Source organism: Blennius ocellaris (genome assembly GCF_963422515.1).
Source record: "Blennius ocellaris genome assembly, chromosome: 9".
In the NCBI taxonomy this organism is placed as follows: Eukaryota; Metazoa; Chordata; class Actinopteri; order Blenniiformes; family Blenniidae; genus Blennius; species Blennius ocellaris.
Window position 1 is genome coordinate 8,252,377 of NC_137658.1, and position 15,327 is coordinate 8,267,703.

The 15,327-nt window shown below is 42.4% G+C and overlaps 1 protein-coding gene across 3 annotated transcripts; it reads left to right on the forward strand.

Annotated features, from left to right (window-relative positions):
• Positions 1-284: 284 nt before the first annotated feature.
• Positions 285-13,562, forward strand: LOC308134178 (uncharacterized protein). Of its 3 annotated transcripts, none has more exons than XM_080501812.1 (20): positions 285-310; positions 386-483; positions 1,108-1,297; positions 1,577-1,708; positions 2,439-3,317; positions 3,940-4,413; positions 4,491-5,936; positions 6,023-6,118; positions 6,619-6,774; positions 7,710-7,826; positions 7,984-8,106; positions 8,186-8,242; positions 8,318-8,827; positions 9,444-9,662; positions 9,800-10,460; positions 10,888-11,018; positions 11,109-11,162; positions 11,240-11,406; positions 11,504-11,567; positions 12,498-13,562. In XM_080501812.1, exons 4-18 carry the CDS (start codon positions 1,646-1,648, stop codon positions 11,366-11,368), a joined length of 5,115 nt encoding a protein of 1,704 aa, XP_080357938.1. In that variant the 5' UTR covers positions 285-310; positions 386-483; positions 1,108-1,297; positions 1,577-1,645; the 3' UTR covers positions 11,369-11,406; positions 11,504-11,567; positions 12,498-13,562. The 3 variants fall into 3 exon arrangements, with proteins under 3 accessions (XP_080357938.1, XP_080357940.1, XP_080357939.1); XM_080501814.1 differs by having other exon boundaries at positions 6,023-6,112; XM_080501813.1 differs by lacking the exon at positions 285-310 and having other exon boundaries at positions 361-483.
• Positions 13,563-15,327: the final 1,765 nt, after the last annotated feature.

Consider the following 15,327-nt stretch of genomic DNA (forward strand, 5'->3'; position numbering starts at 1 on the left):
AAATGCGCACTTTTGCAGAGGACTCCTAGCTGGAATGCAAATCTATTTGAGAATTTAGTGAATACCCAGATATACATGAGATTATTGAGATTTATTTATAGAGGACATCTACTTTAGTGGTTCTTGAACCTGGACCATAAAACCCTTAACTCCTCTGTGAGAAGCAAACGTGGATTTACGGAGAGAAGACTCTGAATCAGAGGATTTACTTAAAGGGAGAAGAGCCACAGCCTCAGCTGTGGGACCGCTCGGTAGGACAATGAGAAGTGGAGACACTGTGAGAGGAGAAATTAGAAGGCTGCGTGACGGGGTGAGCCAAAATCTGCATGCCAAGTGGAGAGGATCGAGGATTCTGGCAAAGTCCAACGTCTGTGTCGTTTCTAAGGAGACAGCAGTGAAACCAAGTTCACAAAGCAGGAGCTGAACTTACTGGAAACTTGTTGTTGCAGTTCGAGGAGGAAACTAGGATCAATGCAAAACCAGGTTATTATTAAACCTTATATCTAAGAAATTCCTTCTTTAAACCTTTGTTACTTACAACTGATGATTCATGCTGGTGTTCCTATTGCTTTAGTTTGCATACATCATAATCTTTTAAAGAATCATCTTTTGTGTTTTACCCATGTGAAATAGTCATTCATTAGCTTGCTATTCGTGCAGAGTTATGCATTAGCCAAACTTTCTGCAGAGCTTTAAGGAAAAGTCATGCTTCAACATGTCTACCGTAAAGCAAAAGCCAGCTTGTCATGTTTTTAAGGTAAACGAAGCAAAGCGGTAATGATTACTGCAAATACTAGTTGTTTTGAATATTGCTTGAAAAGAGAATGGGAAAGAACGACACTCCTCACTTATAATATATATGTATAGTTGGAGGTGGAGGACCAATTGGGAGTTGGGGTAACCTGAGATACCGCTGCTCAACAACTTGCTACCAAGCTGTTGACATGTTGAATTATAGATAAGTGAATGTTAAGCACATGCATCCTTTTCTGTTTTTGTTTATTTTAAAACAGCAACAGTGTCGGACGTGTGTGGGGTGAAAAAAAATATGTCCAAAATGTTAACTTCCATATAACAAATTTGACATGATTAGTTCTTGTGCCACAGGTAACACTGACCAAGTGGGCATAGGCTGACCGGTAGAGGATCACATGACCTCGTCTGACACAGCAGGTACTGGAAGCAGTTCAGCCACCATTGTAACCGGTCCGGACCTGCAGGTTGTGCTTAACAAAGTGGAGATTCTGGAGCAGAATGCAGGTTCCTGCATTCAGACTGACCGCTATCTGAGGAAAAGGTAAGAGACTGGGGGGGATCCAGTGACACACACTCACGCCTGCTACTATATACTCACTTTTGGCTCTGGTGATATCGTGTATCTCACACACACCTGACTGCACTGCACACTGCCTGCTGCCAATGACTCACTGCAGGAGCTTATGTTTATATCTTTTCTTCATATCAGGCGGTAAAACTAAAGTGTGTAGCTTTTTAGATGAGAAATGTACTTCGTTGACGTCGTTATGATGTTGTGATGTAATTTGGGCTTCTCTTTATCGCACTGTGGCAATTTTAGAGTTAGAAGTCTGAGAAGAGCCTGCTGCTACAGTTATATCACTTAGCCTTTGCCTGTCAGCTGCTCAGTATGCAACACACCCAGAGGCTGGATCAGAGACTCCACGTGCTCAGGGAGGAGGTCAGGACCATGGTGAGTGAACATCTTCTGTCAGCTTTAATATGCAAACTCTGAAACTATATTTTCTGGAGCGCGTGGCTTTTAAAAGCTACTCCCAAACAATTTGAGTTGACACCTAACAGATGTTCTGCTGATAGAAAAGCAAGTTTGAGTGGTAGACAATGAAATGACCTGATAATAAAAGGGAAGGTCTACGCACATTGTAAGCGGTTCAGTGCAAAAAAAGCATTTACTCATTACAAAAGATTGAGCAAAAAAACACTTCATAGTCTATATGAAGTAGTTTGAAAAAGTCACAGGTTCCTATGTTGCATCCTCGGTACACAGATTAACTTCTATTTTAGCGATGTGGTCCTTACTTTTTTACACAAGTATTTATTTCATGTCATCTAAACTTTGATGATTTAGTCTTTAAAATACAAAAATGGGCATTAGATGTGTAATTAAATACGTTGATGTACTGTTTTTAAGCTCAGATTAGTTTTAAATTATAAAAATGTTTTGCTTTAATGTGCCACTTTGTTGGATACTAATGTCTGTAGTGGTTGGTAGACTCCCCTCATGCTGAGCAGTTCCACAAATAGATAACCTATTTGGACGAGAGTAGAGTTTTGTCTGGATGGGCTGTGACGCGACTTAAAATTAGCTTTGAGTAATTTTATTCAGAAAAATGATTCCTTGATTTTCACTCGGTGGCATCGCCCTCTTTTCCTCTGCTTCCTGTTTTCTCCTTTGTTTCCAGACTCGGGAGAAGCAGCAAGGGGAGCGGGTATGGAGGGAGAAACTGCAGCGCTGCCAGAGGCAACTGAAGGCCAAAGAGGATGAGATGAGTCGCCAGTCACAGTATTTTGAGAACTTTAAAGTGCAGCTCCAACACAAGCTGAGCGTAGCCCGGGACAGAGAGCAGACCCTGCAGAACCGCGTTTATACTCTAGAAAAGCAGCTGCTTGAGATGACTGTGAACGCTGCCACTGGCATGGCAACGACGAGAGCGGTCAGAATTACTGCTGGGACTGTCACACACTTGGAGGAACAAGACAGACTGCCTTCCACGAGAGGAGAGGGTGAAGGGGAAGAGGAGAAAAGGGAGGAGAGGAGGCTGCAATGGCAGTCAAACGTGGCTATTGAGAGAGAAGAAAGGCAAGAGGAAGATGAAGGAAAGACGGAGAACGATGTCGGAGGCCAAAACAATGATGCAAAACATCCCTCAAATGAGGCCAGACTGCAAAGCTTTATCATCAGCCTGCAGGAGGATCTCAAGGTGCTACTGGAGAGAGAGGAGGACCGGCTGACCGAGCAGAGGGGCTTAATGGAGCAGCTGCAGGAGGCCCAAGAGAACAACCACTTCCTGGGTTGCAGAGTGGAGGAGACGAAGGCAGAGGTGCACCAGCTGAAACTTTCTGAAAGCTCCCTGATGGAGGAGGTTGAAGAGCTGAAAGAGGAGAACCACAGACTGCAGCAGGTCTTCAGGGAGGCAGCTAACCACACACCAAGTCCGTCTTTCTCAATCCCCGAGTCCTCACGCCTAAGTTCTGGTGCCAGCTCACCGGATATTAAGCCTAAATGCACTCTCACCTATGCCACTGTCATGGGACCATCTTTGACAAGGAGCTCTGGAGAGGTATGTGGAGATTGAGTAATTCCTTAAATGGTTTTTTCATGTGGTTTTGTTGCTCAATCAAACCATGGATTTATGTTGTAATTAAAGATGAACACACTGTCATGAGATGCAGGGCCCAGTAATCGACAGTAAAACTAATTACCTTTGGAGTGAAGTGAGAAACTTTACACTATGCTGGATATTTTATTTGACCATTAGTGACATAATGTTGTTGTTTTGTTTTTGTTTTTTTACTCCAGATCAAAACATGTCCTAATATGGTATACATTTATGTAGTTTAGTTTCTGTGCAAATTATTCCTCATATTGTGTCTGTCCCAAATCTTGTTTGAAAGAGATAAATATGTAAACTGCAAACTATAATCTCACATTATGTATCCTGAGGGAAAATGTGTTCGAACATGTCTGTGAAGGGAGGTTTATCCTGCGGCACTTTGAGAGGGCAGGGGCTTATCGATAGGGTACACCATAACATTTAATTGTATTCACTTGTTTCTTCTGATTCATTATTGTCTATTGTTCACAAAGATTTAGTTTCAAATAACCACTGTAGTTATAAGAACATTTTGCATCTTAATGCAAAGATAAAACATAAGGATCTTGGAATCTTTGTGTCGTTTCAGCCATCCTCAGAAGAGGTAACAATTTCAGGTGTTCACCACCAGGCTGCAGCAGAGAGCACACCCAGGCCCACAGAGGATCACTCTACATCACCCAAATCAAAAACCACAGATGAAAATGATTCTCTCAACCACTTTTTCTGCTTTGGCTCTGACTCCAATTTCAAGTCACCGTCTTTCACTACAGAGTCATTAGGTGAGTTCAAGCTTGGGAACTGGTGCTCGAAAGGGATTTTTAATGTGGAGGAAAGCCCGAGTGAGGAATCTGATGCCCTGAGGGAAGCGTACAGGAGCTTGGGGTTAGGGGAAGATCTTGAAAAGCTTCGGCAGCAACGTGAACACCTCGAGGCTGCCCTGCAGCGCACACAGGAAGAGATGCAGAAGATGAGTGAGGAGAACGCTCAGCTGAAATTACAACTCAGGAAACTGGTGGAGGAACAACATGCAGTGTCAGAGGAAGGATCTTCAGGTGAAAAGGTAAATCTCAGGCGCTTTTGTGACAGTGAGCCATTTCAACTCCAGTAAGTCACTAATCAATTTCTACCTCTCTGCAGATTTGCAGAACTACTCGTGATCACAGAGATCTTCTGTCCTCTTCTACCGAAGATGACACAACTCATGCCGTCCCCCAGGAAGATCTCACCCAAGCCCTGAATAAAGAAAACCGGGCGTTGGCTGATCGGATCCAGGAGCTATTTGTTCACATTAAGCTTAAAGAGGAGGAGACCATGACGGAGCAAACAAAGCTGAAAGAGAGTATCTCAAGACTAGAGGACAATGTTGTCAAGCTAGAGCAGGAGAACCAGGAACAAACATGTTTAAATGCAGAACTTACTAAGAAGACTGAAGATGATCTCAATACGATTATGGAGCTGCAGCAAAAGATGTTGGAGAGTGAAGAGCAAAGGCAGGAATCGGATGATAAGCGTTCAGAGTGCAGAAACGCTCTGTGGTTAAGTGATTATAATTCTGTAATATCAGGACATTTTCCACCAAGCAACAAAGATGAATGCACAGACAGTTCAGCTGCAGGTGTCCTTAAAAGAGAAGAAGCTCAGTTGATATGCAACCAGGAGACCGAAGATTCAGCATCTGATTTCCGTAAGAATAGTCACAATGACTCATTAAGGAGCAATTCACAGAAAACTCTGCATGTCAGTGTACTGACAGATGAAATGGTCCAGCGAGCCACATCAATACAGCGTCTCAAAACAGAACAACAAGTGCTGAGTGACAACATAAATGCCCTCAAAGAGCAGCAACAAGATGTAACTCTGTCAGTCCACCAACAGACGGAAGAGAAAAAGCAGCTAACACGAGCAATCTGGGGACTGAAGGAGGAAAGAGACTGCGTCTCTCAATCTTTGGCTTGTCTCAAGCAAGAGAAGGAGCAGCTCAACAGGATGGTCTGTGGACTAAAAGACAAGAAAGACCAATTTGAGAGGTCCACGGGGGGCTTAAAACTGGAGAAAGAGCAGCTAACACAGTCTATTTTGGTTCTTGAAGGAGATAAAGAGGCGATACACGAGTCTCTCTCCAGAGGAAAAGCAGAGAGAGATCAAATCATGCAGTTACTGCAAAGTTTACAGGCAGAAAGTGATGAGTTGAGCCAGGCAGCGATTAATTTGAAAGAGGAGAGAGACAAACTAACCAATTCCCTCCTGTGTCTCAAAGAACAGAGGAACCAGGAACAATTATCTGATACTCTCAAAGAAAAGCCGGCTGAGCTGATAAAGTCAGTCAGCACTCTCAAAGAAGAAAATGAAAGTGCCGTTTGTTTCAAACAAAACAGAAAACAGATAATGTTGGTAATCCAGGGCCCAAGGGAGGACAAATGCAGTTTACAAGCTGAAGACATCCAAACACCAACAGAAACTAGGAGCGAGACGCAGAATCTGCTGAATGCAGGCAGCACTAATGTGACAAAGAAGCCCGACGGTCATGCTGGAAATTACGCCACACAACGATGTCAAACTGACCACACAGGAAGCCTTACACAGGTGGCGTGTAATTTTACCCATTGATTGATGCTGTAAATCACTCTGAGAGCTGTAGTTTATTATCGACATGTCTTTTTGATCTGTAGCAGGAAGAAAGTGACTTGACGAAGGAGATTGAAGCCTTGGGAGCAAAATTGAAGAGGTCACAAGACGAGCTGGACAAGACTTGTGTCGAGGTGAGAGTGAGTCAAATTACTGAATGTGAGGAAGTAATATACATAATCATCCATCCATCTATCGTTTATACTTTTTTACTTTTTTTTTCTGAACTTATGGTTCAGAGAGCATCACAAGCCAGTAAATTGGTTTTATTTGATCATACGGTCACTTGTTTATTTGCACCACAACATTTATCATGGATTAAACGGCTTAACTGTACTTATTTTCTTTAAAACACTGGTGTCCTGACAGACTGTAGCCCCTGGACTGACTATGGCCATTGAGCTAATACTGCTCATCTCACTGCACTGGAAGTGAAAAGATCCTCTCACCCACTTCAAATATTTTTTCATAAGCATTTTTTCGAATATTTTTCCGAACGTGGCCTTTTATCATTCCCCATACGTAATGCTTTCATTTCAGAACCCCTATGAGTTTTTTTCCCTTCTCATCAGTTTATGTTTTCAGTACCACAATGCCTCGCTGAGAACTTCGGCAACTTATTTTCGTCTGCATCCTTCAGACAAAGAGATTGTGCAGTGAGCTGTGTCAGTCAGACGGCAGGAGGGAGGAGGCGGAGAGAAAAGCGGTTCAGGCAGCTGAGAAGCTGATGGGACTGTCAGACGTCAACAGTCAAATGGAGGAGATCAGAAAGGAAAATGACAACCTCACAACCCAGGTATTTAACTCCATATGCAATCAACACCATCTAATCCCCTCAGTCTGCAAGACTTTGTGGTTAGATGAATATATATTGAAAAATTAAACTTTGATAAAGGGTCAAAGGAAATGTAGCAATGGAAATATAAAAATTTTTCACATATTGCTTAGTTGAAATCTATAGTATTGTTTCCTCTACGCTTCTGATTTTCTCATTTATAAAGTCATTTTGCACATACTCTTTTGTTTGCATGAAGTGACTTTCTTTATTTTAATGCCGTTAAAGTTTAGAACAAACAAAATAAAATCAGCATCACACTTGTGATTCCTCAACTTAACTTCACTTGACTTAGAGCTGTGCTTGGATTGTGAAACTATCATGTGGTTGCCAAGATTTCCCACTGATGGTACAAGCCTCTATTTATGATGGCGGCCAAATGTTCAAGTTCACCAGCAACACACCCCAACAGCATCACAGACCTCCCTCCATACTTGACTGTCAGGAGGCCGTGCTCAACGTCCAAGCTTAATTTTTTTTATTGAAACTGACTCGCCGCCACTTCTCGTTTCCTCCCATTAAAAGAAAGACTCCCTGATCTCAACAAGCTTTGTTTTCACAGCTCTTTATTGTTCATGTGTGACAGTTTTCCCTCCTGAAGTCGTTCCTTCCTGTGCATTTTCACATAATTGAATTAGTGGCTGTTTCATAATATCAGATATGTCTTGTCTCACGTCGGTGTAGTGGCGAGCACTCACCTCATATGAAGAAGGTTGTAAGTTTGGGTCACTTTGCCCCTCCTTTGCTTTCTAAAAAAGTTTTTTCACAAAACTGTATCTTCTCAAAGTCTGTGTCAGTACAATTTGACCTCTTTTCTTTTGGAGAGAAACCAGAGAAAGCTGCTACACCTGTCTGTCAGGCCTAAACAGTTTTGTGCGTGCGCTCATGCGTTTCAGGTGAAGCAGCTGCAGAACAGATTGACGAACCTGCTCAGGGAGAAGTCTGACATTCTGTCACTCAAGTCTCAAACCGAGGAGCAATACAATATCCTCACTGCTCAACTCAAAGCTAAGGTATAAAGTCTTTATTCTTTCTCAGATATTCAGTGAAGCCAGTAAAGCTGAATAGTAAACTTCTGACATTGCACCCCCATACTTGAGATATACATATATAAATCCTAGATTGCTTTACTCTCGTCTTCATCACGTGTGCCTTTGAAAAACCCTGCAGACTGTCGCTCTAGAGGAGTTGAACTCGGAGTATATAGTGCTGAAAAGAGGACAGGGCAACAGGGATGATCTGAGTACTGCTCTGGTTTCACTCAGGGCACGTTACAATGACATCAGAGCCAAGGTGAGTACACTTGGATTGCTTTTATAAACTGTTACCCTAATGCATATCTTAGTTTTGACTGTTTTTACTTTGGTTATAGTATGACGCACTGCTGAAAAGGAAAAGCCAGACAGATCTGGACGTAGCCCCCTTAAAGGTGAGGAAACAAAGTAATATTGACTTTGTTTGTGCTCTCGTTTAAGTGCTCTGACGAGCGTTTGTCCAATCACAGGCCAAGCTGTCTTGCCTGGTGATGAAGTGTCAAGAGAGGAACAACTTGCTAGCGCAGATGATGAAGATCATGCACAGAAGAGGCTTCGTGGACTCAAATCTCACACATCAGGTTGAGATGCTGCTCCGGGATGCCACCCTGCAGGACTATACGGCAGCTTTCACACCCGTGGGAATCATCAACAGACCGGACTACTGGACTGCTTTGAAACCAGAATTTATTTCAATGTTTCAAGATTATAACAGGGATTCAGCATCCCTTCATGAGCAGAGCTCTGTGAGCAAGCAGCAAAAAAACTGGGTCACACCTGAAGCTGAAACACAGCGCTGTGGAGGTGAAAAACACTCTTCTGCTGCAGTTACAACAAAGTCTCCAACAAACCTTAAAGTCTGCATTCATGAAGTCGCACCAGCAGGAAAGAAAATCACTGACTTGCCTGTGCAGGAGCCTGGTGGCGTGCAAGTGTCATCACCTGCAGTGCCACTGACGGAGGGCCTGATGACAGTCCAGGTGAGGCATCATGAGCAAAACCTTTTTTAGACGCATCTTAAAGCCAATACAATGCCATTGGACTTGTGGGACTAAAAAGCTGTAAAAAAAAAAAACAACAACAAACAAAACATCCATCCATGTCCAAAAGAAAATTGTACAGACATTTAGTTTTAGACGACCAAACAGTTTCTGTGCAGAAACTAAAATGCTTAGGATGACTGTTAGAAATATTTTAGTGGAAACTAGACAACTTCAGATCCTGTTTCATGGGTCAGAATCAAATAGGCCTTTTTGCTTCTTGCTCTTTTAGTACAAATCAGATGCTGTTGGTAAAATAGGCCTGGATTGCAGATAGTGACTGCACTGACATTGTGACATTAAGGACACATACGATGGTAGATAATATTCAGAAAAGTTGACAGTTCAGCACAGTATGTTTAAAAATTAATTCATTCATTCATCTTCAAAACTGCTTTATAAAGTTCAGAGTCGCTGGGAACTGGAAAAAATCCCAGCTAACTTAGACAGGGCCAGAGTACATGGTTACTTTATAACTAATGCTAATGATGAGCAGCACAGATTGAAGATGAATTGACAATAATTCTATTTTGTCCATTTATCAATTCCTCGTTAGCCATCTCATTCTGGTCGTGGACTTGAGGAAACTGGAGGTCACCACATGGATGTAACGGATAAATCCTCGCCAGATCGAACCTCTTTCACTGGACCCTCACTGAGTCGTGCCTCTCCTTCCTCAAACACACGTTTCAGCCCAAGCAGGCGGCTGAGTAGCCCCGAGAAGATCTTGAACCTACACGAGCAGCTGCAGAAGACACTGATGAGCAGCTATCGGGTACACAGAGAATTTTAACGAGATCTAAAGTGCTCTGCTTCATTCTGCTCTGCGTGTTGGTCTGTGTTTAGAAATCTCATCTGGTCTGATCATGTTTCTGACGCAAGCTACAATAAAATCTTCGTCTTCATTTCCAGGATGAAGAGACCCAGGGAAGAGAACAAGAATCCAGGAGGAGCCTGCCACTCCCTGCTTCAGAAACCCTGAACGCGTCCTCTCGCACAAAGAAGCAGAACCTGAGTTTCAGGGTTAAGCAGACGGCCTGTCTCCCAGCCACCACTGCTTCAACACAAGCTAAGCACTCTCCAGCAGTAACGGCCACAAATAAGTCAACGACACTTTTTAATGCAGTGATATCTCGGTCGGCCAGCACATCATTCAGTCCCGGCAGGTTTGCTAACCTTCCCTGTAAAGCGGAAACATCTAAAACAACATCTACTCTTTCAAGCTCCTCTCTTGTCACCGTGGCACCGAGCAAAGATAAGCCCCTTTCAAGTGATGGCCTTTTTGTGAAATCCCCTAAACTAACCAATAAAATCGCTGCAAGTCCCGACACACCTGACGCTCTCCGTCCAGTTTCTGCTGATCAGAATCAGACGACTGCCAGTGATGGCAAAAGTGTGAAACCAGAAAAAACTGCCTCAAACACAACTAAGATTGAAGTGTCGGACACGACCTCCGAGATCAGTGGCACTGCCCTTGGATTTTCTACATCCTGCACTCGCTCTGGTTCTTGCTCACCTAAGAAATCCAAGAAGTCGGCCAGAGAAAAGAACGACGCTGACAAACCCAAACCGGGTATGCTACAGTTATTGAAATTTCTGGGAGAAAACATTTTTCTTTGATTAAAAAGGTGACATGACCTTTTTTGTTTTGACAATGAAACAACATCTTTGCCTTCGGTTCATCACGTTGCACTTGCAGAATATGAGTTTTAATGCCGCGCTCTGCTGTAATGTGATTACATTCCGCCTCGATATGTGCCGTTTAGATCGGCCCTGTGCATTTGAGAAAAAGCTGCGGCACATTTTGCTGTAGATTCTCTCAGCATGGTGGTGTGTTTTATTGCCAAAACAACACACGTCGGTTAACTTTTAATAAATCACTCAGGTTTGTTTAAAATTGCTGGATTATAAAGTTGGATTTTGTTTCACAAAAACAAAACCAAATCAAAGACATAATGTGTTGGACCTTTTTTTTTTTTTTCCAATGTATTTCCCTCCAGATGCTCCAGCTGCGGTTGGCTTCGTTGAGGTCATTAAAACAGTGGGTCAAAGCAGCCTCCTGATTGGCTGGGAGAGACCGCCACTCGATGAGCTGTTCTGCAGTAACGGCACATTTGTCTATGGATACAGGGTAAACAAATATCACATTTTATTTCTAAAGATCGACCTTGTTTTCAACGTATTCAAAAATATACTGTTTTCTTATACCGTCACCTCTCAGGTGGTCGTAGACGGGGAGTTCCACAAATCTGTCATGAGCTCAGCCTGCACTAAGGTATCGGACACTTCCCGCTCTCCATCCCTGCTCCCTGAACCAACATGCGTGACACGTCTTGTGCTCCCTCTTTTCAGTGCGTCCTGGAGAATGTTGACCTGAGCCTCCCGCTCCACATCGGCGTCCAGACGCTGGGATCTAACGGTTTGGCTTCAAACAGCGTCCACACCGTATACAGGACATCAGCTCGTACAGACCAGCGCTGACCGTCGGTCTCCTCCGTTGCGACAACACAGACGAGCAGGCAGGGGCAGGATTCTTGTACCTTCTCCTCTCAAGTGTACATGAAAACCTGACAAACCTGATTAATACGGTATCTGTCTCTCTCACGCAACGAGCAGTGATGTTAGTGTCCAGTAGATTTCTCGGTGACGGAACGTCCTGGCAAAGGATCAGCGTAGGATGGTAAGTGATCTTTGCACAGCACTGTTGATACATTCTCTGCACGATAGACACTCGGAACTTCAGTTATTTGCTTCAATGCTTCAATATGTTTTTCCCAAATCCCATATTTAATTTCAAACAGTGAAACTTGCTTATATTTCCCATGAACATTGCATCGCATAAACTGGAATAATTAAAGCCTTTTTCTGTGTTATGCTTCATCATTTTAGCTCATTAGCCACATAAATCTACAAGATAAACTTTCAAATTTTCACCAGAACTGATGTTTTTATTGACTATTTAACTAGATGCCATAATAAGTACAAATAAAATGGATAAAAGGTTGACTTGAATTTCTCTTTTCTCTCGTTTAATAGTTTTTATGACAAACGCAAGACAAATCTGTTCAGCCTTGCTTTTAATTGATTGTTCTTATCGTTTAGGATTTTAATAACAATTTCTTATTGTTTTATATATAAATGTGTTTGTGTTTGTGTGTGTCTATACACACATATGTGTGCATTGACATCAAATCATTTCTCTGGAGCTGACATTATTTTGTTCTGCTAAATATTTATTGTGTTTAAACTTATTTAGAAATTTTTATTCAATTATTTGAAAAGGTGTTTGTGCTGCTGTTTTCACTGTGTGATGCACTTTGTCTTGCATTCTGGCCAAACAATTAACTTTGAAGTGATTTTGAACCGATATTTATCTTGGCACGTAACTTTTCTTTCAGTCTTTATGTGAAACAAATTCCAGGCATTGTGTTTAAAGCCTTTTAGTAAAGGTTTGATTCATGACGTACGTCATTGAAACCTCCACTAAACGTTTTGAGAATCGTTTATTTCCTTTTATTCATACCAATCTTCATAAAATCGGAGTCTTTCCAGTAATGGGCTACTTCTTCTTTCCTGTCCCGTGTGTGTCATGTCTGTCTTCTGTGCACAGCCACTTATAGCTGCAGGCCTCTGCGGGACCGTCCGAACTGCCACCTCCACCTCCACCTCGCCTCTGACAGCGTCACACTGCTGGGTCAACTGCGCCATATGAGGGTCAGGTTAACCAATCAGAAAAAGAAAAAAAACCCACCTCACGCGGTATTTACCAGCCTATACGAACACGCAGTGACCTGCAGCCAGCTGCTCAAACCTCAAAATGATTACATGAAGATGTCAAAAAAAAAAAAAAAAGAACTGTGACAAAAGCAGGCTGATTGTCGGGATGGACTTTCTGTTTCATGGTTGAACCCGATGGACCTCTCAGTCAGTTCGCCAAGTGATTTCCAGAGTTGCTGCCAATCAAATAAGTCCCACGGCTTTTCTGAAAGGAAAGATTTATGAAGTTGAAGTTGAATCCCATTGTGAAAAGCTGCAGATGTGACACCAAGACTAAGTTTACTTACGCAAAAACAGTTGGAGTGACGTCTGCATCATGTTTACACCACCGCTGAAAGATCATGTGTCCTATCACTTCAACAAGGAGCTCCACTGCTGCCTCTCCGGACTTCTGATCCGCCCCCATCCCCTTTCTTTTTTGTACAACACCTCCCGCCCACTGAGGTCATAGTACTTGATTTTTACACATGAAGCCAAATATGTGACAAGGTGAATCACTCCAAAGACTTTTCTGTCTCCTTTCTCCACGCAGGTCTGTGAGATGTCTTGAAACACTGAAGCCAGATATTGCTTCTGTCAAACCGTTTGCACACAGCTAATAATATCAATATCTAGAATGAAAAAAAGAAAGTAACACGGATATTTTTTTTTTATAAAGAATATTATCACTATATGCCAATATACCACACACTGTATGTCTTTGTTTTTTTTAACAACTAATAGAGCTCATTTTTGCACGCTATATTGTTTTTCTATTTTCTATTTGTTAAAAACACATCCTTTGTTGTTTTCCTACTTACTCACTGTATATGTACGGGTGTGGAGTGATCATGGTGCGACAGAGTATTTTTCTATCTGTACTTGATAATATTGATTTCCCATTGCAACTGTACAGAGATTAAATGTTTCTATAATATTATCTGTCCAACCAGCAGCTGTCTGTCTCTGTGTGTACGCACAAAACATCAAACCGTTGCATTTTATACACGCAAGTTGCTATAATGTGTTTTACTTCGAGTAATTGAAATGTTCAGTGTGCACTTTGCTGCTGAAGAAAAAGTCAAACCATAGAAAACACAGTCAGGGTGTGTTTGTGGAAACATGCATGTTGCAGAATTATGCAGTAAAAAGAAGCAACAGGAATGCTCCTGCATCAGTCTGGAGAGAAACATTAGATGAAAGCACCACTTCGATATAATATAGTGTTTTTATCTGATCAGAGTCTGTAAAAAGACATTTGTTTATGTAGCTTAACTAGTTGGAATTTAGTTCTATTTTCTTTGCATTAAAAATAATAGAAAGTTCTTGAGTTCTCTGTTAAGCTTTCATTATTCAGCTCTGGCCTTATTGTGATCAAACTGAGCGGAACCCCTGTCCAATGTGAAATCCCCTCCTCATGAACACTAGATGGCAGTCAGCTGGACTGAAAGCTTTTCTTTTTTTTAAGCACTGTTCCTAGGTTTACATCTGACAGCTGCTTTCAACAAAGATTTACTGAAGTGGACGATGCTGATGTGCTAAAGGAGGCTAAAACATCTTAGCCAGTGGTTCACCATTCAATAAAAATCAGGCACAATTCCAAAACCTGAAGCAAGGGGGGGAAAAAAAGGACAAGCATCAGCAGCATGAAGGAGGTTGATATTACCTGCTGTGCTCTGCAGCTTTGGGACCTCATTGCTCAGCAGAAGAGCACAGGTGGAGGAGGGGACTGCGTGGTGGTGAGTGTGGTGGAGGTGTGTGAGATCTGGAGGGAGCTAATCAGCTCATAAACACAAAACAGGGTTTCAATCTTTTTTAGCTTTTTGCAAAAATAAATATTCACCTCGCTTAATAAAAAGCAGTAATAGCAGGATTCATGGTGGTGTAATGGTTGCCACCTTGATCAGCCTGCAGTCTTACGCGTGTGATATTTGTGCAATTGAAAGCTTTGTAATGCATGATTCATTATCTGCAATGTTGAACAAACACATTTAGTTTCTATGTATCAAATAGACTCATACATAATTAGTTGCGTTGCACATTTGCATGGTTATTGCACATTTGTGGATGCTTAAGTGTGACGTTTCTGAGGAATGGTGGTCCGCCGAGGTCCTGCATTTCACCTTGTGAAGAAACTTAAAAAAACAAAAAAAACCAAACCTGCTGTGTTGATGTTTTTTATGCACCTTGCCCCTAAATCAGAAGCTCTGCTGAACCCACAGGACTCCATTCTCCCTCTCGAGGGACACATGCCTTTATTAACAATATGCGCTCCGACATGCATGATGCAAAGGCCTCCGGTACTGTGGTGTAAGCTTAACGTCTTGTTTACATGAGTTAATGACTCCTGGGTTAATTAATTTTACAAGCTGGATGTTAATGATGCATAGCTCAGCCCTGACTATTCCATTCAGGCCATCATGGGTGATGGAGAGAGATGGAAGAAAAACAAGAGCTACGGATCAATGTGCGCACTTGTCAGAGGGAGGTCAACGCCAGCGACAGATGTGCTTGAGCTTCTTGCAAGGATATCTAGGTTGGCGGCGCTTTCAGACACTTCTGGAGCTTTCTTCCATTGTGTGTGTGCTTGTCTGAGAGCACATCAGCTCTGCAGGGGATATCTCCCTCCTGCAGGAGTGCGTGTGCATGTGTCTGTGCAATGATGCAGACGGACAGTTGTCATC